Raw genomic sequence first — 27,919 nt, 5'->3', positions numbered from 1 at the left:
TTTCCGCGTCATCATTAGGGGAATAAGAAAGTAACCCAGTCTGTATCCCTTTCCTCTCAGCACCCATTGTGCTTATGATGCCTGGAGGAGTGGATAAAGATTCTTCTTATGTGGAGGGTAGTAAGTGAAAAGACTTACACTTTTCATTGCTCCTGCTTTGAAGCAACCAGTGGGCAAGAGAAGTAGATACGGTTGATTAAAATTACTGCTTTGCTTTTCAGAGTAGTGCTTTTCACGCTAGCAGGGACCTGGAGGACTGAAAAGTAAGTACTGCTTTGCTTTTCAGACTAGTGCTCAAACACTCACTGAAATGATGATTTATTTGGTAGGAGCAATTTCAGCCAAGGTACATCAGTCACCGAGGTCTAGGCTGCCAGCATTTCTTAAATTTCTCCTAATCACTAGAAAGATGATAAATATGCTTTTTTTCAAATCTCTGGGGCAGTAAATAGAGATAGTTACATGGAAGAAGAGTCTCAATGGCTTGATGGGCAATTAGGAACTAACTGCCCAATTCTCTCCATTTTTCAATAGGAGCTGGGTGCCTAACTGCTCTTTGTGCCTTTTGTAGTCTCCCCCATTTCCCTTTTATCTAACAGAGGTGAATGTGTGGCCTACAGTTGTGTTTGCAATGAGTATTTAGTAATTAGGTGAGAATTATATAGAAGTGCACAATTTCATGAGAAGGAGGAAAGAGTATCCACAGCAGTTTTTTTTTTTTCAAATGTTATCTTAGACTTTCACAAGGCAGAATGATATACTGGGTCAAATTTTTAAAAAGGTAACTGTAAAATAATAACCTGAAGGATAAGGCTTTAACTTAACTTTGGACCTTCTGATTCTTTCAGGAAGTGGGAAACATGAAAAAAATATCAGGATATCAACAAAAGATCATCTATAATCTGTGCAACTGTGAAACAAAAAAAATAATGTAATGTGTTTCCCCCCCCCACTGGCTGCATTTTGTTACAGAAATGAGATCTCATTATGCTTCAGGAAATACAGATTCTACCACACAAAGTATTTAATAAATGTTATAGTGCACTTTACCTGAAAAAGAAGCTGGTCACATAGCTAGTCACAAATATTTGGCCTGAGGAAAACAGGGCAAGCTCCTAATCTTACAGAAAGTCTTTTTAGCTCATGCAAAATATTTTGGGATTTCATGCAAGAAAGTCCACCCACAAGAAACGACATGGTGCTCTTGGAGGTAGTGCTGTAGCAGTCTTGCTGAGGTATGAGCCTGAAGTGCCAAAGTCCCTTACCTATTTAAACTGAAGACTAAGAGCCTTGTTGTATGGTAATTTTGGGCAGCTCCTGGAGCTCTTAACACCTGGATTGTCTACACATTAACATATGAAACTAATGTTAAGCATTCATTAGGCAAGTCAAAGTTATGCAACTCCAGGGCAGTATCATCTCTGATTTGTGTTACCCAGCTCCTGTTACACTAAGGTGTAGCCATTCTAAACTGCACCTTAGTGTAAACACCCCATCCACCTCCATCTCTTGCTGGTTCACCCCCATCCTGCTCACTGCTCCCTGCTTACTTGTGGCTGGCTGCGCTGCCTGTCCTGGGGGAGTATGCAAGGAAGGATTAACCTGCCTTCCTGGCTATCACTGCCACCTCTGCTGTTGTCTGGGCCAGGCTCAGCCCAGAGAAGAACAGCAGCTCGGCAGTGGTGGTGGTGGGGACTGGGCAAAAAGATTAACCCTTCCCTGCCTGCTTCCTTGGGACAGCCACAAGTCAGCGAGTAGTGGAACTCTACCCCAAGATGCAGGGGGGAAGCCTGGAATGGGAAGGGGAGGGGGAGATACTTACTTTTCAGTCCTCCAGGCCCCTGCTAGCATGAACATGTTATTTTTCCAAACTCAAGCTAGCACTAATGCTGTTCAACATTTGGGCAGCTCACATCATAACATGTAACAAGGCTCTTAGATCACGAAGTAGCTCTCCCATTGTGTACTTTGGCAATCTGATTTTACCATATAGCAACATTTGTTAAAGGAATTTGTAATTTAGTAGCCCCCAAAATATATCTTTTGGTGAAAAAGAAAAGAAAGAAAGAGAGTGAATAACTTCATGAAAAAGGAGTTTGTTATGACTTATTAACCACATAAACTTTACTATACTGTACATAAACTTTAATGTGCATTTCCAAAGCACTGTTTTCTAGTTTAGTCACAACTTCCATTAAGGACAGTCCATCTAAATCCATGCATGTTGCTTTGACTTTTAGCCAGACACATTGCTTTGATTTATTTAGCTGGACACATGGCCACACAAGGTATAGGGACAAGTACTATTGCTTTTATGGCTGCCACCAGAGAAGTGGATGAAAGTCAACAGAGGAAATTATTTATTCGTATAGCCATGACAAAATGAATAGTTAATGCTTTTCTTTAATTTACTTTATTAGTGAAACAGCGCCTGCCAATGCAACAACTGCAAACATGCCTGCAGGTATTCAAGCTTATGCATATTTGCCCCCACTTGTTTCATTATAGAGGTTTTACTTCACTACTAAGATTGACAAGTAAATAGTATGTGTCCTCAGAAATCAGAAGTACTTGTACAACTGCCAAGAGTAATACAACAGTGTCCAAGAATTAAGGGAGTAAATGCCAGTCTTGACAGTACTGTGCAGAGGGAAGGCTGACAACAGAAACAACATTACAGAACAGGATAATTGCAAAATTGTGCAGCAATTATTTTAGTGAGTTTATTTTTATTTTTTTAACCAAAATGTACTATAAGTAGGCACTGTGAGATCTGAGGTACTTACAGAAGAGTCACTGACTCCAAAGATGTCTCGCACATCTCGGACTGTGTGCTTATTTTTCTTCCTCATTGTCTGGGTGTAGGTGTTGTATCTCTTTTGTACAGCAGCTGCTTGAGTTCGGGTCAGTGTAGATAACAAGGCTTGTCCATCCTCCTCTTCAGCTCCCGAGATCAAGGTAGATAAACCCACTTCTTGCAGCCATTCAGCTTCAAGCTCCCCCTCTGCGAAGGAGATGAGAGTGTCAACGTGCCTTGTACTGGGGACTAGAACGGGAGGGAAGGGAAATAGCTGGCTGGTTCAATGTTCTAACTCCTACCTCAGGAAGACTGTTTTCAATCACTCTTGGGCCATAAATGTCAATAGATTTAGTTTTGTCAACATATTGTTTTCATTCTCAGTATTAAGCTTGAGAACAGCCTTCAGGTGGTATCTGTGCACACAAGATGCTTAGGAAAAGAATTCAAGTAGTGCCTGATCATCCTGGGCTATCAAAATCACCAAACCCTCTCTTTAAAGAAAATAAATTTAGCTCCCTCAAATCCCACCTGTCCTGTACAAATGTTGACGTTTGACAGAGGAAGGCAACTGATCTGATTGGATTCTAATAATACTATATCTGCTGTGGCAATTTCTATATCATATGTATTAGGGATAGGAAAATGTCAGGGCCTCGGCACATGGGACATTTAGCATGTGTTAAATATTAGAGTATTAAAGTTAGAACGTGTTCTGAGCAGTCACATGGTACTGTTTACTATGATTTCAAACACGCACAGCTCATTGATTGGTGGTCTTAGCCCTGGTACAACACTGAAGTCTTGAACGGGCTCTGGTGCAGTGCCAGGGCTGGGACTGGTCATCAGTAGGTTCTTGCTGCCAGCCCCAGGACCTTGCAGAGCTGCAGGCATTCAGCTTTCAGTTTGAGCCTGGAGAAATCTGACAAGTGGAAGATCCAGGATGTGTCCTCCTGACAAGTGTGGCTTTCCTCATCCCACCTGGAGGCCTGGTAGAGCAGAGGGGTCCCTGGCTGATGTCATGGCTGGGTGAGGACTGCAAATTGCTCATATTATCTCCATGAAGCAGTTCAACAATAGCTGAACACATGTTACTTAATATGATCTGGAGCTACTCCTTGCAAAAAAGTTGTAACTTGATTATGATATGAGTGCAATTAGCATGTGTTTTACTGCTTGAACAGGAGGTCATTTGCGTTTTAAGGCTAAGTATAATGTGCAATATGGCCCTCAGAGTCAAATGAGTATCAGAAACAATATACCATACTGAATCAGTCCTGAGGTACTTTCAGGCCACTATCCTCTCCCTGATGGTGACTTGTGACAGTGGCTTAAGAGGAAGAAATGAAAATCCCATAGCCTCAGGCCTGAAACAGATGCTGGATTTTCCTCAGGCGAGACTATTTTTCTTCTAGGACAAAGAACACTCATTTAGAAATCCACATCTGTGATCCCAGGACAAAGACTAAAAATGTTCATAGGATAGGAACTGCTAACAGGTTGTCTTGGGACATTTGCAAAGTGCATCTGAACAGTTGTCCTGGGTTTGCATCATTGAATCGATGGCTGAAATGTAGCAATGTATTCAGTGGCTCACTAAACCCTGACTGGAAGGGCAGTGTGTGTACGTGCCAATCCCAGCATTTTTCTGTTCTGGGACAAACATAGGTACAACTGGTCCTGGGACAAAGGCAATATCTGTTTCTTGCCACAGAGTAAGATAACCCCCTACATTAGATACCATTTTGAACTCTATAGAGTTTGGCTAACATCCTACAATGTAGGTCTCCACCCTGCATTTATGCTACCATTAATTATGTTTCTGTAGATATTCTTCATATATGTGTCCAATACCTTTATGAATTCCACTTCTTGGCCTCAACAAAATCCTATGGTAGTGAGCTCCATGGTATGATTATACACGTTTCCTTTTTCAAGTTTTCAGTTCGCTGTTTCTTAGTTCCCTGAATGTCCCCTTGAGTGGTGAGACAGGGAGAACAGAAGTTCCCAATTTATCTTGTCTGAACCATTGATTACCTGATATATTTATATCATTCCCTTTTTATTTATCTCCCTTCTAAAGCAAACACTTTTTGTATTTTTTAATCTTTTTGTTTGTCTGTTTAGGATTTTCCAGGCCCCAATCATTTTAATTCCCTGCCCCTAAACCCTCTCTTAAGTTTAGCAATATCCTTTTAGAGATGGGAGACCTTAAGGTCATACCTTTGATTTATGTAAATGTAACAAACAAACACGTCAAACAGGAAATGGACTAATCTGCAAGCAGCTCTTTAAAGGACTTGATCAATGAGCTTATTGTTCTTACAGCATTGTATTCTTAATAGCACACTTGTATTAGCTTTACTACAGTGGTTCACAACCTTTTTGTATTCAAGGCACCCCTCAGCAACTCTTCTGAATGTGGTGGCACTCTGGTTGAGAACCACTGCCTGAGTTGTATTGCCTCAGCTAACCTCAGTGGTTTTCAGCTGGGGTGATGCTGCCACTGCAATGGGCCAGGTGAAACTGTCTATGTGCCTTATGTAGAGCCAGGTCAGTTCCTCCTTTCAGCCCCTGGTCCTGACTAGTAGTGGAGGGGGAGAGGGACCGGGGACTGCATGCCACCACTGCTGTCTGTGGCTGAGCCCAGCACACCACACAGCTGCTTCCTACAGCCCCTGACGGGAGTGGGGCAGTGGCTCAGGCGCCCAAGTCAGCTGGGAACAGCAGCAGCAGTATCATACTCCTGCTTCTTGCCTGCTTTCCCTGTGTCTCCCAGCAACCCGGGGGCTCTGGTCAGGCCTTACCCCCATCCCTCCAGAGTCTGACGTGTGGTGTGCTGCACCCTGCTTTAGTAAATATTGGATTTGACTATGGGTGCTCCTGCCTGTATTAGGGTTATCTGATAACCCTAATGCAGGCAGCAGAGGCTGTTCTTGTCAAAGCCATTCCTAGTCTGACCCTGTACACTCCTCCCAGGAACAGTGGTACACAGGAGAGTTTTACCTGGCAGGGGTTCCACCTGCCCCAGTGCTGCTGCCGTTGCCAGGTCTTGTGTGCCCACTGCTGCCACTTTCTGATCTTGCTTCCCATTATGTGCATGGGGCAGTTTCACCCAGGATCTGTGCTGCAGCATATTTGAGAGGGTCTTGCTGCACTCCAGTTGGGAACCACTGCTTTAATATCTATTTTTTACTCCAAAATCCTGACTGATTAGCAAGTACCAATTTACTGTTCTCTGCAATCAGGTAAAAATCTGAGATAAGAGTTTTATGTAAATGCCCTCCTTGATCTTGTTGATCAGTTAGCTTTCCTGTCCACAAACTTGTACAAAGATGTCTAATTTAAGCCCTTTGCTTTGTGTTTATGGCAGTGTGAGCAACTTTTCTGTATCCAGTGAAACAACTTGCTTTCACCACAGATCTTTGTAAGGCCAAATGATTGTTCTTTTCCTCCTCAGTCTCAAGTCTGAATGAATGATCCTCATGCTGTTCTCACTCTCCTTTCCAACAATCTCTAATTTCATCTGAATACATTGCTGCTCCATCCACACCCCCTCCCCCCCAACCCAAGTTACAATTTCATAATTAAGTTTATTTTGGCTTTGGGCCCAAAATATTCTTTCCAAGAAAATTTTTGTAAACCAAACTTGGCTTTCACAGTGCTCATGAAACATTGTAAAATGGGGTGTGAACATGGAGAGAAAATTCTGCCTTTGTGTAACCAAATAATTCTGGACAGTTTTCTTCATTTGTCCAACTCTTGTTCTGACACCTACAAAGAATAGGTTAAGTAGGAATGAAAAGGTTAAAGGATGACAGAATAGGACTAAAATGTTGTAGAAGGAGTTACAGTAGAAATAGTTCCAAATAACTTTATATACGTTTTGGTTGTGTGGGTTTCAATAAGGCATGCTTGTTTTAATAGAAGCAATTTTCATACGTTAGAAACATCTGGAATCTACTGAGACAAGTGTCTAGATCCTATGACTGGTTTTGCAAATACCACAGGAAGACAGACAGCTACTTTGGAGAATCCCCATGTTAACCAATTGAGGGAAGAGATGTGCCTTCTTAAGATTTTAGCAATTTTGCAAAGTTATTCAACTTTAACTTTTTCTAAATACTTGAGGTACTGAGTAGTAACACCAATTAGCTGAAGGAGGAACACGTTTGCTTAGCTCAGTTTCAGCCCTAAAAAGAACCTGGAGCAGTTACATGAGCTCCCCAAAATTTTGTTTTCCAATTTCATGACACACACACCTCAAACCTATTTTTAATGGCCTGGCATTGCTCATAGCTTTGAAAAACACCGTTCTAATCCCCACATCAGCCAATGAGGATAAGTACTTCATTACCTCCCTCTTCATTATGCTGCTGCTCATCAGCGCTCTGTGAGATCACTGAAGTAATCATCCCTTCCCCCATTCCTTTTATATCAATCAATATGATTTTCTGACCTTTCCTGCCCTTGGTCATTACTATCAATCAGCTCTTCCTGCAAACACATGATCATGTGAGAAATATTAGTATGTTTCTGATTATATCATCTATGCTGGACCCTATCTCCCATTTCCTTCCTTTAAGAAAAGTCTATCTTTCTTCCTCCCCAGACATGTATCAAAAGATTTTTGAATATTTATTCTTATTCTTTCATAGGATTTCCACATTCATTTTCTTGTATTTTGACCATTAGTAGGCAGCGTTAACATTATCTAAAATTGAACCATGATTATAACTTAACACTCCACAGGTGTTTAGTCCCATTTTTTAAATGGTCAATAATTAGAATGAACACGTCCTGATACATTTTTGAAACAACATTATGCAGGATGAAAAGGTAAATGCAGTATAGAAAATGTATTGGGTCATACCTCTTGCCTTCATTTTAAATTCAGAACAGAATGAACAGAAAAAAAATCAGAGTCAGGAAAATAATCAAATGAAGGACAACATGGGCATCTATACATGTGCTTCGGGGTGGAGGGGGGCATTTGAATTAGAGCAGCTCTCAGAGCTGCCCACAGCATCACCTGTATTCAGCATCTTGTGCTTCAAAATGGCAGCGGGCACACTTTACCTAAAGCTTGTTTGACCAGTGTTAGGTAAAGTACCTCCGCTGCCATTGTGAAACACGGGGATGGTGAATACACATGATGCAGAGGCTGCTGATGCACGCTAATTAGCATGCTCCAGCACGCTGGCAGCAGCCTCGATTAATCAAGTCTGCTCCAATGCATGCTAATTAAAACACATCGGAGCAGAGGTCTGCAACATGTATAGATGTCCCATGAGACAGCAGAACAATTTATATCGTTTTGAAAGTCTGTCAACAGCAGTATGCTGTGGCATTTCTGAGAATGAGGGTAACTGGGAACAGCTCAAATACTGCCCAGACTCCACAATGTTAACTCAAAATATAATTACATTGCATTGAATGTGGTGGTAAGTCAGATACATCCTACCTCCTACTAAACAACGTTTGGAATGAACTGCATGGTAATCAATATGTTTCCTTGATCAGTCCATGGGTGAAGTTATGCATTACACTTAGATCACACTAAGGGCACTTAAAACATGAGTATCCCTATGTTAAAGCCTGTTAACTTGAGCTAAGTGTCCTCTGAGTGCCTCAAAGTTATGCCATGTCAGGCAAGGGTTAACTCTGAGCTGTGCTACCCAAGTCATGTTAGGGTAACTTCAGTTTGCTCCAGGGATATAAAATGAGTAATTTGCAGTCATCCAGCATCCCAGATGCATCATTCTCACTCCTGGTCCCCACTCCCTGCCTCAAGCAGTGATAGAACCCTTGGTCATCAGCTCTCTAGTGGCAAGTAAGGGCTGTGCAAGAAAAAAAAGTATTAACCCTTAATATGTGATTGCTTACAGCACAGTCTAACTTTAACACAGCTTAACAGCCCACATATTTAGTAAGGTCTAAGTGTAAAGTGTAACTTCACCCTAAGATTGCTCTTAGATTGTAATACAGCTGCAGAATAGCAAACAAACATGGAATATCAAAATTTTCCCTCATCCAGTTTCAATTTCCAAGTACAGTAAGAAAAAGAAGAGGCTAAATGTTATTTTTAGGTGGCATAATAAAGTAGTAAGATCTTCAGCACAGTTCATATTAACATCTCATCTATATTTTAATCAGCTGCATGCTGGGAGTTGGGAGGAAGATGGAAAAATCAAGGCATTATTATACTTGTTTAGTCCAAGTAAAACACATAAAGGAGAATCTGTATTTGTATGCTCACCATCAGCAGGTTTGACTTCTAACAATGTTTGTTCTTCTTGTCCATTTTCACTGCTCTCTTTGATACTTTCCACTTCACACCAGAAATCCTCCATTGAAGTGCTATCCATGGAGGCCTGTGAATTGGAACGGCTGAACACAGGTGGATGTAAAGACTCATTGGAAAGCATCCTGTTAATTCCTTGACATCGTTGGAGGGATTTTCTGCAAGGAGACAATTATGAAAAATATAAACTCTGTACCTCTCATTTTTTTCATCAAGTTCTAACTTCTAACACTAAATTTAGGTTCACAATAAATGAGAGGGGCAGAGGACAAAATTGTGGAAGTAGAGGATGGAATGCTGAATGTCCTTTTCTGATGATCAGTTTCAGTCACTGTAATAGTGTTACACATTTTTGGCCCAGTGTTATTTTTTTTTAATTGTGACATGTGGGCCATTAAGCAAGACCAATCCAATGAACAGTGGGTCAGGCATCAGGGTGAAACTCAATAGACCCAGCTTCTGTTCCCAGCTGAGGTACTGGTCTACTTTATGACCCTGAGTAAATTAACTTCACTCTGCATGCCCAGCAACCTCTTCCAGCCCGACTCTTTGGGGTCAAACTCTTTTCGGTAAAATATGCAGATTTAGGAACACAAAAAACATTGCATACATTTATCTCAGTTATTTGTGTCAGAAAAATCAGGAGAAAATCAAGGAAAAAGAGAAAAAATTGCAAGTTGAACTATCCATCAATAACGTTTCGGTTTGAAATTTCCTTAATTTTACTTAACAATAGAAAACATCTAAAAATTTTGATTCTAAACTGAAACATTTCATTTTGGATTGAACAAAATGTTTTGCTGCACCTGAAATAATTGCATTTTTAAAATTTGATTTTGAAAACTGTTCTTTTGGTATTGCTCAAAATATTTTTTGTAGCCTTTTTTTCAGAATTGTCAGCAAACTAAAAAAAAAAAAAATCAGTGTATCTTATATCTATATATATCATATATACATTTATAGTATAAATTCTTCCAGGTGGAGACTAGTTTGTATTATATATTAGTGCAGTGTTTTTCATAATGAGTTTGATCACAACTGGTGACATTAGATGGGGCTGTGATAGAGAACATACACAATTATGATGATTATGTGATGGCATCTGGAGAGAGGATGCTAGTGGCAGCAAAAAGTGTCCCAGGAACCAGCAAAAAATGTGGAAGGTTGTTTCATAGGAGCACCCAGTCTTCACTTATATGACGACAATCTGTCTTATTTTTCACATTGTGGCATTGGCTTGTTAAGACCCCCCTATTTAAAACCACACATCTCTTCTTTTTTCCATAAAAATATATTTTCCCTTTCGGTTTTCCACTCCTGTAGCTGTTTTCATATATGATTTATAAACAAAATAATGTAATAATACAGAATTAACTTATTTTTAACCACCTCGCATTTTTACTCTCCTGTTGTGACTTCAAGGTGAAGTGCTGGCTACTTCTCTGAGAAGGCTGGAGCACTCCCTCATCATTTGGGTGGTCCTAAGCTGATTAGTCCTGCAGCCCATAGCTGAACTCAAGGTTAGGGAGCAGCAGTGGAAACAATGGAACAAGAAATTCCAGTGGTGGACTTTATCAGTGCTTGTAAGAAGCAAATCAGAGCTGCAGTCTCATGGTGCTCTTAGATTTAGAAATGTACAGGACAGACAATGTGCTTGCCAAATGTGCCCAGATGCCCCTCACCAGATGATAAGAATGGAAGTTAAGCTTTCAAATGAATGACAATCTTTCCAAAAAGCAGAAAATTCATTCTTCCACTCTAGAGATAGATGCTATTTTGGATGAGAAAATGTGTATTTAGTGTTTTTGCATATTTTCTCATGAACTTCATGTAGTTGTCTGCTTTAAGCATACACTGCGGCTGTTATTGTTTTAATTTGGGCAAGCCACAATCTACAAAATACAAAAAGGAATTCATGACATAAAAAGTGGTTAAAGCCATTTGAGTGATTTCAATGTAGTTTGCTTGTTGGAAAATCAACAGCATTCCACTTGCCTTAGGTTTATAGTCTCAGAAGACTGAGTCACCGGTTAAATCATCATGTGCAACTTAAAGTTCCTTTATTTCCAATTCACCTTTCATTACCCCATGTATCAGCAAGAAAAAAATACAAGTGCCAGGGCTTTTAAATACCATGGGATAATAGTTTGGCAGATGCCTGTAATAAAGACTTAGTTGTTAAAGTTAACCATACCAAAATCAGTTAGAGTACACCAGCTCTTTAATTGTACAAGAGATAGCAGTGCTGGCCAGCTGGATAACACTTATAATCTCATGTTCCAAAAAGGTAATACAGAAGTTAAATGAGATAATAGGTACTTTCCCATAGTGATTAAAAAACTTATTGGGCCCTTTGTGTTAGGTACTATGGAAGCAGACAGAAGGATAATCCCTGCTCTTGTATAAACTTTTCTATGCTCTATATCAGCGATTTTCAATGTGGGAGTAACTCCCCCCACCTCTCCCAAACAGTCAGGGAGAGGTGTGAAGGGATTGTAACACCTTTGCTCTTTTCAGAATATTAAATGGGAAATGTGTCCCAGTGATCAAAAGATGGGTCCCAGTATGGAAAAGGTTAAGAACCAATCTTATCTGTTATATCTGTTTAGATCAAAGGAGGGATGCTTATCTCCATTTTACATGAGGCATGGACAGATGAAGGAACTCTTGCTGCATCACGCAAGAACTCTCTAGCAGAACCAGCAGCTGAATCCAGATCTTATGAATCCTAGTCTGAGCACCTTAGTTGAATGACAATGCTTTCTTTTTCAAGGAAGTAATCAAAATGCAAATTAAGGCCTTGCAGTATCTTTATCATAAAACCTTAAAGACGATAAGCACATGTACATTACGTATGAAACAGGTCAAAATGCCCACGACAGCAATCATTTCGTTCTTGCAATCAATTCTTTATAGAGAGACAGCAGAGAATGCTCTCTGGTAATGTAACAGCCTGGGAGCGCTCTCTCTTTTAATCGTGAGGGAATTCAAATATTTCCTGACTTCTCAGCGCGTGAAATACTGACCATGACCCTTTTGCTCCTCAAGCATCACACCCCTCTGCGTCCCGGACTTCGACTCCCTCAGCACTTCAGCTAAATCAAACCATATTAGGAAAAAAGAGGTTTGGTGGTTTCTTCGGCAGCTACCATGTTATTTTGTAATAATACCCTACAAAAACCGGAATGCAAACAGCTAACGTAGCATGGCAACAATTGTTGTGACAACTGACTTTCAAATGCATTTAAGGCTGCTGGCTAATTAGCATGTATTTAGAACAATATTAAAAAGCACAGAACATACTCTGCAAAGCAGATGAATGTAGCCTGCCTGGCAGTTGCATATCTGAAGATTGTTTTATCCCCACTCAGATGATGTAATGCTATGTAAAATTCACATCATAAGAAAAGTTGGGGAGAGACACGTGCTCTTGATTGGTAAACAGCTAGAGTTTGCTGCCAGGTGGTCTGGTACACACTGCCCCCAATTATTCTAATGTTGCTATGAAAAGTTCTTGTATTTAGGTAGACCTCTGCCTCCTAGACCAACACATCCACCTGAAGCATTTATACCTCGAAGTGGTAATGGCACTAGCCTGCATTTCCTTCTAGCCAAGGTGCTCAAAACAGTTTCAGTAAAAAAATCCCAAGGGAAGCAAGCCACTTGTATATACTTCCTCATTTTTTATTCATTCTTGAAAGACGCTGATGAAGCACTGACTCAGACTGAGTGCCATTTCCAGAGTAACAATTCCGCCAAGGCTAAGCTACCTGAGCACAAAGGACAACAGCAAATCTTAACCTCCAGCTGCTCAGAAGGTTAGTCAGTCGGTCCTCTTGCTAGGAATTGAGCAACTTACACATTCTAAGATGTTTCTGACTGTGAAGGTAATCCGATTTCTCCTCCAAAAAAGAAGGAAAAGAAGAAATGATAAAAGAGTAGGAATCGGAACATAAAGTCTACGCTCCCTCTGTTTTAGTTACTCTCTTTTCCTGTCCTATTTTGTCCGGGTAGGCATGAGTTGATAAAAATCAGGACGGGATTGTTATGTTCTGGCCTCCTGGATAAAAGCAAAGCCAGCTTAGAAAATGTCAGGAAAGAGAAATGAAGCTTAAAACATCAAACAAAAACTTCAGTTACTCAACTAAAATAGTTAAAATAGTTTTCAGGAGTTGGATTTATTAAGCTTCTAAAAGGAAAGAAAAATGAGAAAGGACAAAGAACTTTTATGGTGCCATACTCTTATTGGCAACTGATTACAGAAGAGGTTAATAACTTGTAGTAGAAAGAAATATGATGATATAACCAAAAAACCCCCCATTTCATTGAAAACACCTTTTCAAGGAAGCAGGATATTTCCATGAGATATGAGGGGGCTGATCAAATAATGTGTTATTCTAGTCCTATTCTGGTAAAACTCCATTGTACCTTTAAATAATGCACTGGAAATCTTTTCTTATACCTGTATATTATATATTTTCTCTGTGTAAAGAAGCCAACATTCAGTGTATAACTTGAGAGCACTCACTGATTTTGGTATAGTCTTTTCAATCCAATAAATAGTTTTTATCCTATCTCCCGGGCAAAGATAAATCAAAGCAGACAAAGAGCTAGTTTGGTGATACCTAATGATTATGCACAGATTAAGCAATGATAGCTCACTGTCTGCATTTTCAATTTAATGAAGTGAAGGGTGGTGATGAATCTATAAAAAAGGAGAGGAATGAAACCACCTTGTACTTAAAGACTGCATTTTATCCTAGTTTAGAGCAAGAGAAGAACATAATTTTCTGTGGATTATAATAGTTTATTTCATTCAGGTGCTGAATCTGCTGCACCACAATTAGTTTGCATAAATATCTACATATTTGGTAGATAAAATATAAAGACTTTCTCAATTACTGCTACATTAGGATCTATCACAGGGGTTGGCAACGTTTTTGGGCAGAGTGGCAAAAGCACCTGCAACCTTGACTTGTAAGATGTTGGCGTGCCAGGGGTAGACAGTGAAGGGCCCGATCTTTGCTGTGGTAGTGCAGTACTGGCCCCTTCCCCGCCGTCTGCCCTGAGGTGAATGTGCCAAGCAAAATGTCTTCATGTGCCATGCTCTGGCACCCATGTCAGGGGTTGCCTACCCCTGATCCATCATTCCTTTGCCACATTCGCTATTGCAGAATCTGAGGGCACGGACACACAACTAGACCCCTGTGTAATTTATGTTGGTTTTGTATACTCATAAAAATTACTCTGGTGTCAGGATTTATCCCACCATAGCTTACAAAGAAGGAGGCTATTGGTGTGCCATACCACTAGATGGCAGGGAAATTTATTTCCCGTTAGCAAATGGCTAATCCCAGGAAAGACATATGCAGAAGACACCTAAGCCAGTATAATTTATACTAGTAGAGGTTTACTCCTAATTCTCCATTTGTCTAAATTACCTTAATTTATGGATTTCTATTATCTTTTTGCTCCTTTTTTCTATACCTTGGTAATATGGTACTCCAATGTAAATATTTTATCTGTTTATACCCTGAGTAATTAGGTTATGCAATGAATGTTAGCAGCATTAAGTGAAACAAAATGGTGGAGTGTTTTGTTGCTCACAAACAGGAAAGAATTGGTGGGGAATGTAGTAGTGGATGGCAACTTGGACAGGAGCGACAATGAGATGATCAAGTTCAGGATCCTGAAGAAATGAAGGAAAGAGAACAGCAGAGTAAGGACCCTGGACTTCAGAAAAGCAGACTTTGACTCCCTCAGGAAACTGCTGGACAGGATCCCCTGGGAGGCCAGTCTGAAGGAGATAGGAATCCAGAAGAGCTGGCTGTACTTTAAAGACATTTTATTGAGAGCACAGGAATAAACCACCCTGATGTGCAGGAAGACTAGCAAATATGGCAAAACATCAGCTTGGCTTAGTAGGGAACACTTCAGTAAGCTACATCACAAAAATGAAGCATATAAGAAGTGGAAACATGGACAAACAAGTAGGGTGGAGTATAAGAGTATGGCTTGGGCATGCAGGGATGAAGTCAGGAAGGCCAAAGTGCAATTGGAGTTGCAGCTAGCAAGGGACATGAAACATAACAAGAAGGGTTTCTACAAGTATGTCAGTAACAAGTGGAAGATCAGGGAAAGTGTGGGTCTTTGAGAGAGGCAACCTGAGGGAGGCAACCTGGTGACAGATGATGCAGAAAAGGCTGAAGTACTCAATACCTTTTTCACCTCAGTCTTCACAGCAGGTCAGCTCCTAGACTATTGCACCTGGCAGCACAGTTTGGGGAGGAGGTGAGCAGCCAACAATGGCAAAAGAAAAGGTTAGGGACTATTTAGAAAAGCTGGATGTATTCAAGTTGATGAATGCAGACATGAGGCACCCGAGGATGCTGAGGGAGTTGGCCGATGTGACTGCAGAACCACTGGTCATGATCTTTGAAAACTCATGGTGATTAGGAGAGGTCCTGGATGATTTGGAAAAGAGCAAATATACTGCTCATCTTTAAGGAAAGGAAGAAGGAAGATCCAGGGAACTACAACTTCACCTCAGCCACTGAAAAAATCATGGAGCAGGTCTTCAAAGAATCTGTTTCTAAGCATGTGGAGGAGAAGAAGGTGATTAGGAACAGTCAGAATGGATTCACCAAGGGCAAGTCATGGCTGACCAACCTGATTGCTTTCTCTGATGAGATTACTGACTCTGCGGATGTGGGGAGACTGGTGGATCTGGTGTACCTTGGCTTTAGTAAGGTTTCTAACACGGTCTCCCACAACATGCTCGCAGACAAGCTAAAGCAGTACAGGTTGGATGAATGGACTGTAAGAAAACTGGCTGGATCATAGGGCTCAGACATCCAGTCAATGGCTGGATGTCTAGTTGGCAGACGGTATAAAGTGGGGAGCCCCCAGGCTCAGTCCTGGGGCTGGTTTTGTTCAATATCTTTATCAAAGACCTGGAAGACGGTCTAGAGTGCACTCTTATCAAGTTTGCAGATGACAGCAAGCTGGAGGGGAGTAGTAGATACACTGGAGGGTAGATTCATAGATTCTTAGATTATAGAGTCGGAAGGGACCCAGTGGATCATCATGTCCGACCCCCTACCCCTGGCAGGAAAGAGGACTGAGGTCAGATGACCCCAGCCAGGTGATTGTCAAGCCTCCTTTTGAAGACCTCCAAGTTAGGTGACAGCACCCCCCCCCGGGGAAGCCCATTCCAGACTCTGGCCACTCTTATTGTAAAAAATTTCTTCCTAATGTCTAACCTAAATCTACTCTCCACTAGTTTTCACCCATTATTCCTAGTTACACCCTGAGGCGCTCTGGAAAACACTGCATCCCCAATTCCCTGCTGTCCTCCCCTGATAAATTTATAGGTGGCCACAAGGTCACCCCTTAGCCGTCTTTTGTATAGGCTGAAGAGATCCAGATCTCTCAACCTCTCCTCATAGGGTCTTTCACGGAGACCACTAATCATGTGGGTGGCCCTCCTCTGAACCCTTTCCAGATCCTCCGTGTCCCTCTTGAAGTATGGTGCCCAGAACTGGACGCAGTACTCCAAATGCAGCCTGACCAATGCCGCATAGAGGGGGAGCATCGCCTCCCTCAATCTGTTGATCATGCATCTGCTAATGCACAACAAGGTGTGATTGGCTTTGTTGATGGCCTTGTTGCACTGTCAGCTCATGTTCATCTTGGAGTCAACTATGACTCCAAGATCTCTCTCAGGCTCTGAGCAGTTGAGGAGGACATCCCCCAACCTGTAGGTGTGCTGGGGATTCCTCCTTCCTAGGTGGAGTACCTTACATTAATCTTTGTTGAATGGCATCTGATTACATTCTGCCCATTGATCCAACCTGTCCAGGTCAGCCTGTATCTGCTCCCTGCCCTCCGTGTGTTAACTTTGCTCCATAACTTCGTGTCATCTGCGAACTTGGAGAGGGCGCTCAACACACCCTTGTCCAAATCACTGATGAAGATATTAAATAATACCGACCCAAGGACTGAACCCTGTGGGACTCCACTGCCCACCTCCCTCCAGGTCGAGAATGACCTGTCCACCACCACTCTCTGGGTGCGGTCCCTAAGCCAGTTAGCCACCCACCTGACTGTGTAGGTGTCCACTCCACAGGGTAGGGTTAGGATTCAGAGACTCCTCAACAAATTGGAGGATTGGACCAAAAGAAATCTCATGAGGTTCAATAAGGACAAGTGCAGAGTCCCACACTTAGGACGGAACAATCCCATTCACCAGTACAGGCTGGGAACTGACTGGCTAGACAGCAGCTCTGCAGAAAAGGACCTGGGGGTTACAATAGACAGTAAGCTGAATATGAGCCAACAGTGTGCCTTTGTTACAAAGACTGGTGAGGCCACATCTGTAGTCCTGTGTCCAGTTTCGGGCTCCCCACTACCAAAAGGATGTGGACAAATTGGAGAGAGTCCAGTGGAGGGCAACAAAAATGGTTAGGGCATTGAAGCACATGACATATGAGAAGAGGCTGAGGGAATTGGGCTTTTTTAGTTTGCAGAAGAGAAGACTGAGGGAGGATTTAATAGAAGCTTTAAACTACCTACCGTGTGGTTCCAAAGAGGATGGTACTAGATTATTCTCAGTGGTGGCAGATGATAGAACAAGGAGTAATCATCTCAAGTTGCAGCAAGGGAAGTTTAGGTTAGATATTAAGAAAAACTTTATCACTAGGAGGGTAGTAATGCCTTTGGAACAGGTTACTCACAGAGGATGTAGAATCTCCATCCTTGGAGGCTTTTTAAGACCCAGCTAGATAAAGCTTTGGCTGGGATGATCTAGTTGGGGCTGGTCCTGCCTTGATCAGGGGCTTAGACTAGATGACCTCATGAGGTCCCTTCCAACCCTAATTTTTCTGTGATTCTGGCTCCTGATCTCTCTAGTCCTATAATTCTCCACCCCCGCCTCCCAAAAGGACTCCCACCCCTTCAGTTCTCTTTAAATGTCAGTTATAAAAAGGGCTTTGTTGGTTGCATTATAAGTCAACAATTTCCCCTGTTAATCGTAAACAAACTGAATGTCCTCACTGTGAGCTGTTAGAAAGCTGACACTTCTTGGCAAGTTTTATTTAACCTCTACTTTCAAAGATGGGCATTGTTTTTCAAGAGAATATGCAATTTTAACTATGTGTCATTCACCTCTAGGGTACAGATATTGTGAAGCCTATGGCCTATGCTAGTACTGTTATCCTTTTTTAACCAAGAGCTTAGCTAGTATTCTAGATTTTGTGGGGTTTTTTGTTAGAAGGAAAAGCAGATAAATGAGTCAGGCATGTCTCTGATGTAATTGTATTTATTTACAAAAAAATACACAAAATTCTGTTTCCCTGAACACAGTCATAACTAAACAACTGGAAGCAATTTTTTTTGCTCAAGCTTTTTTTAGGTCAGCCCTCTACCTAACCCATTCACTCATTAGTCTTTCTTTGGAAACCACATTTCAAGTGATTCTTTTACTTGTCTTATTAGTTGCTTCTTTCTCTCTTGGTGGTCACTTTGCTCATGGACATACAAACCTCCATCACACAATACTTAGTGAAACTCCTCTGCCCACATACCTCTGCCTGATCAAAGTAGGCAGCTCTGATAGCTGAACCATGAGGAGTACTATCTCATTACATAAACGGACTTATCCTGAATAAAGGAAATCTATCAAACTCATCAAATTCAATAAGGTCACTGTCATCTTCCATCGGAACAGCAGCATGCAACTGAAAAGCAACATACCACGGCACAAAACTGCAAGAATGCTGCTAATGATTATTTCACTGTTAATTTTCACAAAGCATCATTTCAACATTTTGTAGAACAGAATTCCAAATTCATGTCAGCCTCACATGTCTTCAGCAAAGTGCCGCTGTTAAATAATCTGAGATCTCATAGCAGCATATTAAAAAGACTTGATTACAAAACAGGATTCCCAGCACTTATCGCTTCCTAGTGTTCTCTAAAGCAAGAGTTAACTTTAGAGAATACTTCAGGAGCCAGCAGGCCAAAATTACCCATCTCTGCCTGAGGCAGGCCAGCCCTTCCAACCTGGCCACTGCCATTGCTGCTCCTTTCTGCCACCCTGCCACTGCTGCTTCCTTACTGACTATGCAAAACCCCTGACCCCGAAAGGCTGCCAAAGCTCTAGCTCTGTAGGTTGGGTAGAATGGCTCTGTAGGCTGAATCCAGCTTGCAGGCAATAGGCTACTGACCCTGCTCTAAAGTAATTACTGTAAGTACTGTAATTAAGGGCACTTTTATACATGCTGTGACACATTCTGATTAGAACGCACTGGAGCAGACTTGAGTCTGCTGGAGCGTTCTAATCAGAGTGCCCCAGTGTGCTGCAGCGTCTCATGTATTCAGCATCCCTGTGTTTGAAGATGGCAGGGGTGCTTTAACTAAAGCTTGTTGAACAATGTATGAGACACTGTGGGTGTTTAAATTTAGAGTGGCTCCCAAGATCTGCTCTAATTAAAACACCCCCTCCCGCCCCACAGCATGTGTACAGACACCCCAATATTTTTAATCTCTTGATATCTTTCTCAAAATAAAATAAAACAAAAAAAGGCCCTCCAGATAACCCCGAAATCATATTTGTCTCATAGTATTCTTGATTTACTAAAATTATGCTTTTTTGCCTGTCATTAATCAGCTACAATTCTCTCACATATTCATGGCATCCAATGTGGTTTACTTTAAGCTGTGTGATCATAGATTGGGTCTCACTTTTGCAGATGTTTGCTCAGTGCCAGGGGCTGTGCCTTGAACTTGATCTAAGGAAGCCCAGGTGGGAGAAGGGGCAAGCAGGACTTGGTGGTTAGGGACTAGCAGGTCCAAAGCGGAGTTTGGCTGGTTCGGTGAAATGTTGGTGGGACCGGGGTGAGGGGAGTGTTGTCCATCTGGGAGCGGTAGGGCTTGGAGGGGCTAAAAAAAGCCTGGTCAGGGTTGGGTAGGGGGAGAAGAAATGAGCAGCCCTGGGGCTGGTGTGAGCAGCTGGACTTTCCCAACTGTGGGGTTGTTCTCCAAACATGTACAGACATTTGTTAGATTGTGCTAATCCATTCCTGATCTAATTTAACTCACCTCCTCCAGTGAACTAAGTTAGATCATTCTGGCCACTTTTGGCCTCACCTACTTCCCCAAATGTCTGTACAGATCAACATTGAGAGGCTAGGTACAGATATTCAGGGAGGTTAGGGGAATGTTAGATTGAGTTAAATATAGCCACCCAATCTAAGGTAAATTGGGATGTAGGGAGCGGGTGGAGGCATTGCAGGGATTGAGGATTCCATGGGGGTGGGGGCAGGGGGGTTGGCAGGGTCCAAAAGCAGTTTCATAGTTTTATAGTCGGTAGGGTTGGAAGGGACCTGAGCAGATCATCAAGCCCGACCCCCTGCCATGGGCAGGAAAGAATGCTGGGGTCAAACAACCCCAGCAAGGTATCTTTCTAGCCTTCTTTTGAAGACCCCCGGGGTAGGAGTGAGCAGCACTTCCCTTGGAAGTTGGTTCCAGATCCTAGCCTCCCTGACTGTGAAGTAGTGCCTCCTGATATCTAGCCTAAATCTACTCTCAGTTAACTTATGGCTGTTATTCCTTATTACTCCTAGTAGTGCTTGGGGGGAACAGGGACTCTCCCATTGCCTGCTGGTCTCCCTTGGCAAGTTTATAGACAGCCACCAGATCCCCCCTCAGCCTTCTCTTGTGGAGGCTGAGCAGGTTCAGGTCTCGTAGCCTCTCCTCATAGGGCCTGCCCTGCTGCCTCCTGATCATGCAAGTGACCCTCCTCTGGACCCTCTCTATGTTGTCCACATCCCTCCTGAAGTGTGGCGCCCAGAACCGGACGCAGTACTCCAACTGTGGCCTGACCAGTGTCATATAGAGGGGGAGGACCTGCTCATGATGCAGCTGTGGATGCATGACAAGGTGTGATTAGCCTTCCTGACTGCGTCCTGACATTGTCGGCCCATGTTCACCTTGGAGTCTATAATGACTCCAAGATCCTTTTCTGCCTCTGTGCTGATGAGAAGGGAGTTCTCCAGCCTGTAGGTATGCTGCTGGTTCTTTCTCCCTAGGTGCAGTACCCTGCACTTGTCAGTTGCTGGGGTCCAGAAGGGATTGGCAGGATCATAGGGGTTTGTGAGGTCCCCAGGTGCTTAGGGGGGATGGGGAGGGGATCTTTCTCCCAGTACCTATTTTAGCCCCTAACTCCCTCACCCCCAGGCAAATAAGCCACCTTCACAAACCTAGCCCTGATTCCTCCTGCTCCTCCCCCAACCCTGACTTACTTCCTTGACTCCTGAAATCAGTGATTTCAGAGATCCTGGCATTTTATCAGTTATAAAACCAGCATCAGAAGTAGCTTGTGAGATGTGGGGTTTGGTGGACTAGGCAGGGGGTGGCTGCTCCTGGGCTGGGGGGAGTTGGCAGCTTGAGAGGCTGGATGTCCACAAGTCAGCTAACTTGGATGGAATGCACCCAAGAGTGCTAAAAGAGTTGGCTGATATCATAGCAGGACCAATGGTGAGGATATTTGAGAACTCATGGTGTTTGGGAGAGGTTCCTGAAGATTGGTAGAGGGTCAATGTGGTGCTTATCTTCAAGAAAGGAAGGAAGGAAGATCCAGGGAACTACAGGTCAATCAATTTGACCTTAATCCCTGAAAAGATCTTGGAAAAAAAATCATCAAAGAAACAATCAACACCAGACTAATGGAAGGCAACATTCTGAGAGAGAGCCAACATGGTTTTGTTGCGGGTAGGTTTTGCCTGATCAATCTCATTTCCTTCTATGACCAGGTGATGCATCACCTGGTCAAAGAAGAAGAGGTTGATATCATATATTTAGATTTCAAAAAAGCCTTTGACTTGGTCTCCCATGATGTCCTCATGGTAAAATTGGGGAACTGCGGCCTCAACAACCTTACGGTCCAATGATTGGGGAGCTGGCTCCATGGTTGGACCCAGAATGTGATAGTCATTGGAACAGAGTCAACATGGTGCATGGTGACCAGTGGCATCCCTCGGGCTCAGTACTCAGACAAGTACTTTTTAATATATTCATAAATTATATGGATTCGGGTGTCAGAAGCAGACTGGCTAAATTCACAGATTACACCAAATTCATTGGTGTGCGGTTATGCTAGAGGACAGGCTGGCAATTCAGGCTGACCTAAACAAGATCGCAAGGTAGATGGATCAAAGCCTGATGACATTCAGCATGGAGAAATGCACGATGCTCCACCTCCGGAGAAAAAATCATACTTATAGGCTCGGCAGTGCTACATGCACTAGCACCATGACCAAAAGAGACTTGGGGGTCATGATTGACCACAAGATGAACATGAGCCACCAATATGATGCCACAGCCAGCAAAGCAAATAACTCTGGTTTGCATCTACCGATGCAGCTCAAGCAAAACCCAAGAAGTCATCCTCCAATTTTACTCGGCCTCGGTGAGGCTGCAGCAGGAGTACTACATCCAATTTTGGGCTCTACACTTTAGGAAGGATGTGGAGAAGCTTGAGAGAGTCCAGAGGAGAGCCACGTGCATGATTAGAGGTCAAGAGAACAGGCCTTATGAGGAGAAGCTGAGAGGCATGGGACTCTTCAGCCTGGAGAAGTGAAGGCTCAGGGGGGACTTGGTGGCAGCTTATATATATAAGAGGTGTGCATCAGGAACTGGGAGAATGTCTGTTCACCAGGGTACCCAAGGGAAGACAAGATCTGATGGTCACAAACTGCTGGAAGATCATTTTAGACTAGACATAAGGAAAAACTTATTTACCATCTGAGTCCCCAGAGTCTGGAATAGACTCCCCCCAAAAGTGGTGCAAGCACCTACTCTGGATACCTTTAAGAAACATTTGGATGCTTATCTTGCTGGGGTCATTTGACCCCAGCTGACTTCCTGCCCTTGGGCAGGGGGCTGGACCCAATGATCTGCAAGGTCCCTTTCAGCCCTAATGTCTATGAACCAATGATTCTATGGCTCATGGGGGCATTGTCTGTTTGACAGGAGAAAGAGGGAGCTAAAAATAGCCTGGTTCCAGGTAAGGGGTTTGCCCTGGGACTGGGGCTAGTGGCTGGGCTTTCCCAGACCCAGGGCTGTGCTGCAAACTGTACAGAAGTTCAGGTAGATTAGTCTCACTGGATCTGAGTTAAATTATTCTACCTCTGAGATACATTTAAGTTAGATTGGGTTAGCCATTTTTAGACTGATCTAACTGTCCTGAACTTCTGTATAGTTTGCATGTAGATCCACCTAATTAGTGTAAGGTCTATACCAGGGTGAACTAAGTTAGATTGGGTGGCCATTTTTAATGCAATCTAACTTTCTCTTAACCTAGAGGTGGGCAAAATATGGCCTGTGGGCCAGAACTGGCCCACCAAGCAATTTCATCTGGCCCACTGGTGCCCACAAACTAATTGTACCCCACCCAGCCTGTGCACCTGACCTCCCATCCTTGTGGGTAGAAGGGCCTGGCCCAGCAAGCAGCAGCTTCCCTGTGGGGCTGCCGGCTCCATTGTGCAGGGCCTTCCCCCAGTGGTGCACAGGTGTTGGGAGCTGCATGTGCACTTCATGGGGCCCTGCGTGATAGAGGCGGGCCAGCCTGACTGACTGCACTCCTTGCTATCACATGCAGCACTGGCTGGAGCCGTGCACTTCTGGGAGGCAGCATCTGTGTGGGGCACAAGTGCTCTAACCACCTGTTGCTTGCTGCTGTTACCAGTGGTGGGGGCTGTGTACCACGGGGGAGAAGTGTGTGGGAAGTTTCCACACCCCCCACCCTCCCTCACACCCCACAAATGCCACATACCCACACCCTGCCCCCACAACCCTCCCAACGTACAGCCCCCAACATACCCTATTGCCCCCCCACAGCAACATGCCCTCACAGACCTCACCACAACCCCCACATCTCACCATACACACACTCCCACCCCCAGTCACACCTCACACCCTCCACACACAATATACAAGAGTAAGACTTTATTTCTGAGTTATTATGCAACCATCTCTATATACACTATGCATACATAAATCATGACAAAATATTTTTTGTAATGACATTAAAATATGTTATAGTAGGTATTTTACTTTTAGTGTATAATATGGCTTTTTTCTGGTTCCAAGGTGGCAACCATCCCCTCCCAAAAAGGAGTACTTCTGAGGGGGGGGAGGGTTGGGGGCAAGGCAGGGAACTTCCAGTGACAAAGGCTAAGGGTGGGACTTCTGGTCCCTATAGGGTGGCCAGGGGGTGGGGCACCTGTCAAGGGGCAGAGCTATGCTTGCAGCCCTTGGCAGCTCACCAAAACTCATTAAGCAGCTTTCCAGCCAAAATAATTACCCGCCCCTGCCCTAACCTCTCTGAATGTCTGTACTCAGTCTGATGGACTTAACCCTATGTAGGTCAATCTACGGTTAGGTTTAGGTCAATCTAAGTGTAACATCTGTACATAACCCTAGTTGTTATTAGGAGTTAGTAAGATTCAGTTTTACTACCTGTCACAAGTTAATTAAAAAAAATTCTAATGTGGCTATCTTTTGTTTATAAAGAGAAACAGCAATCTTGTTAACATATTAATGGGTGATACTGTAACCAAGCAGTTGAGAATGTATAAGAATCTATCTCTGTAAGCATTCAGTCAGTCACAATCAGAGCCCCTGAGTGTGAAGGAGTTGCTCTGTCAGGTGTATCATGGCCCAAAGAGACAGAAGGAAGGCAAGGTTCATAGCCCACGCAGACTCGCTTTCATACTGCATCTGTTGGCCCAGTGCACCAGAAAGTATGTACTGCATCCACCATGAATGCTGAGTGCCCCGGAGGCTGGGGGGGCACGGCATGCTCCTGCAGGTGGCTACAGTGTTGTCAGCAGATGGGGGTGGGGGTGGCGATTGGTGACTGGTGGTTGGCAACCACCTGCAGATGCTGCTGGCAGCAGCGGCAGCAGCCAGCAGCAATCATGGACCGCTCGCAGATGCTGCCAGTGGTGTCAGCAGTGAAGCGGGGGTTGTGGTAAGTGGCAACCACTCACAGGTGCTGCCGGCAGTGTCAGCAGTGCCTTTTCGCAGGGTGTGCACCACCACGCACAGGGGTTGCATGTGTACCCACGTGCACCCCCTATGCATCACCAGTGACACCCACTGAATGATTATGGGCTGATTCTGGAAGGGAGTATTGCCACTTCACTCTCAAAGCAAGGCAGTCCCTAAATGGCATGAGCATGTCCTGCCCAACTTAAGAGTTCCCTCCATCTGTTACCCTTTCCTTTACTTAGTGAGTTGGAAAAAGATGTTTTCCAGCAACCATATTAGAAAGAATCTTTTTGCTAGAGTTTCCACTTAAAAGTCAAATGTGCCAGTTTACATTTTTTAAAGACACAAACAAGGGCTATTTTAGGTATAGATTTTAAGGGATATGGTTAAGAATAAAATGAGCATGTTCAATAAGACCTTTTGTAGGAAGCATTTTGAACAGACCAAATCCTCTGGTAAGTGACAGCTTTTAACGTATACATTTTCAACATAATTTTTTTAACCTGCAGTTAAAGGCTATCTGCACAAAGGAAACACATTTTTCTGAGCCTTGGTATATGCTTAAACAAACTCTCATAATGAACTAATTGTATTAGCTCATATTCATGCTTTATATGCATTACTTTATTAAGCCTTTTGTAAGTACATTTGCAAGTTTAAGAAGTATCATTTTACATAATCCTAAATTGAAGCAAACACTTGTTAAGTAAATGATTTGTTCAACGAAACATGGCAGCTGTGAGATATACTCAAGAAAAGAACATAAGCTCCCTGATACCCAGTCCTTGTTTTCACCCCCTAGATCACACCCCCTTCCATTTTTATTTATTATAGTCTTAAGTATGTCTGGTATTGCATGAATGGTAAGGAGTGGAAGGAGTGTGACCTCGCACATACACTAGACCAGATCTAATCTCTGCTCCCTCTCTCTGCAAGGGCTCACACAAGCTAATGTCATCAGTGTTGTTAGCATCTCTAAAGTTGGTTACAGTTGCTGCATGGTTGTGCTTACTGCAGCAGTTAGTGCACTAGGTTTCAAAAGTAGGCTTGGCAGAATTCACTTTTTATTGATGAACATTGATTTCACCTGTCACTCAGAGACCGATGGAAATCAATATTAATAGAAAGGGGACATAAAAAGAATCTGGGAAAGGGGTAAGGAAATCTAGGGCAGGGGGTACTACGTGTGTGTGCATACACATACACATGTACACCTATGTGGCAGCTGCTGCAGGCAGGGTAAGGGGGTCCTGGCTGCGCTGCCCAGATATTGCTCCTCTGGTAGTGGCTCAAGCAGCCTCTGCAGGAGCTGGGGGCCATACGGGGACTGTTGTGCTGGGGGTGGGGGGTAGTTAGAAGGGTAGGGCTGCTGCAGCTGGGAGTCTGGTGCTACCAGCCATTTGCTCTGCTCAGGTCCCAGCCGAGGATTGGGCGCCAAACTCTTGGTGTGCCTGGCCTGACCCCCGCCTGATCAAGGCTCACTGGGAGTTGGGCCCCTGCCCTGATCATGCAGGAGCTCTGGGAACATGGGGAGAGGCAGTGGTTGCCCAGACCGGGGTAAGAAGCAGCTCCCCTTAGGGGGCAAGCTCCACCTTGCGGGTACCAGCTGAGCGGTGGCCTGACCCCTTGGCGGCCACAGCCTTCAACCCAACTGAGCAATGTGGGGGCAGCAGCTGGGCCCTGGGAGCACCCCTGCATGCCCTGCCCTGATCACTCTGCCTCTCCTTGTGTTTCCAGAACTCCTGCCTGACCCAGCCCCTGTATGCATGGGGCAGGGCACATGGGGGTGCCCCTGGAGCCTAGCTGTTGCTCCCACACTGCTTGGAGGGGTGGGAGGCCGAGGCCATCAAGGAGCTGAGCCACCCCTCCGCTGGTGCCTCCCAAGCAGGGCTGGTGCCTCCTAAGGGGCCATAGGGAAAAGGGAGCTGCTTCCCACCCTAGGCTGGGTAGCTGCTGCTTCTCCCAGTGTTCCCTGAGCTCTAGAGCGCTGCTGCGCTCTCTCCTGGTCTCTGGCCATCCAGCTCTTTCCGGATGAATGAACAGAATGATTTAAAGCAGGTATGCTTTATTAATTTACGGTTATTACTTCTATATATTTTAACATGTGATTTTCTAAAGCTTTAACAGAATACTGTCATTACTCAATTTTCTCTCTCACATGCCCCTCATTCTGTGCAATCATGAACATTTACATCAATTAAAAAAAATGATAAAACCCGAGGACATTCTTAAAAATAAACATTGATTTTAGCCATTGAAATTGAAAACAAAAGAAGTCGAATTCTGCCAAGCCTACATATAAGATAAAAGTTCTCTCTGAACCTTTGAAAAAGGCAGTAGAAAAGTCACATCCACCCTTGGCTCCCAGAGTTCAAGGAGGTGTCACATCAGAGGGAAGCAAAATACCTTCAGGTGCTACCACTGGATAGTATGCCTCTGCCGAGTCTCCATCCCAGGGCTGTGCATTCCAGACACTATATAGCAGTCTATGTGACCTTCTTTGCAATTATAAATGTGTAGATTAGGAAGAGGAGATTAATGTATAGGCTGATCCAGAATCTCGTCACCCTCCAGAATGTTGGATGCAAATGCCTTTGCCAGCACTTATTTATTTATAACATATACAGGATACAGTTACAGGTGTAACAAATCTAGGCAATCTAGAGCTCATATGAGGTTTAAATAATTCAACAAGAAAAGACAACAACTAAGGGAAATCTACATGGGTCCGTTCACTGGAAGCTGTTAAAAATATCTTAGCTCTA

General features: G+C 43.5%; 1 protein-coding gene and 1 long non-coding RNA gene across 5 annotated transcripts in view; one reads left to right on the top strand and one right to left on the bottom strand.

The window, feature by feature from the left end:
• LOC102377490 overlaps window positions 1–1,094 on the top strand; it is a 2,533-nt gene extending 1,439 nt beyond the window's left edge. For 2 of the 4 annotated variants that reach the window (XR_323826.1, XR_323825.3), the window contains exons 2-3: window positions 222–263; window positions 849–1,094. This is a non-coding gene — a long non-coding RNA (uncharacterized LOC102377490). Of the gene's footprint in view, window positions 1–46; window positions 121–221; window positions 264–848 lie in introns of those variants that run through there. The other 2 variants (XR_003094043.1, XR_001358030.1) reach the window with 2 other exon arrangements.
• ARHGAP28 (Rho GTPase activating protein 28) overlaps window positions 1–27,919 on the bottom strand; it is a 104,886-nt gene that overhangs the window by 33,051 nt on the left and 43,916 nt on the right. Inside the window, exons 2-3 of the mRNA XM_014519977.2 lie at window positions 9,057–9,259; window positions 2,787–3,004 (exon numbers count right to left, since the gene is read on the bottom strand). Of these exons, the coding sequence (XP_014375463.1) occupies window positions 2,787–3,004; window positions 9,057–9,259 (421 nt within the window). The remainder of the gene's footprint in view (window positions 1–2,786; window positions 3,005–9,056; window positions 9,260–27,919) is intronic.

The sequence above is a fragment of the Alligator sinensis genome, unplaced genomic scaffold (assembly GCF_000455745.1).
Source record: "Alligator sinensis unplaced genomic scaffold, ASM45574v1 scaffold597_1, whole genome shotgun sequence".
NCBI classification, from domain to species: domain Eukaryota; kingdom Metazoa; phylum Chordata; order Crocodylia; family Alligatoridae; genus Alligator; species Alligator sinensis.
The sequence above is the reverse complement of the archived record's forward strand: the minus strand, read 5'-3'. Positions and strand labels throughout refer to the sequence as shown.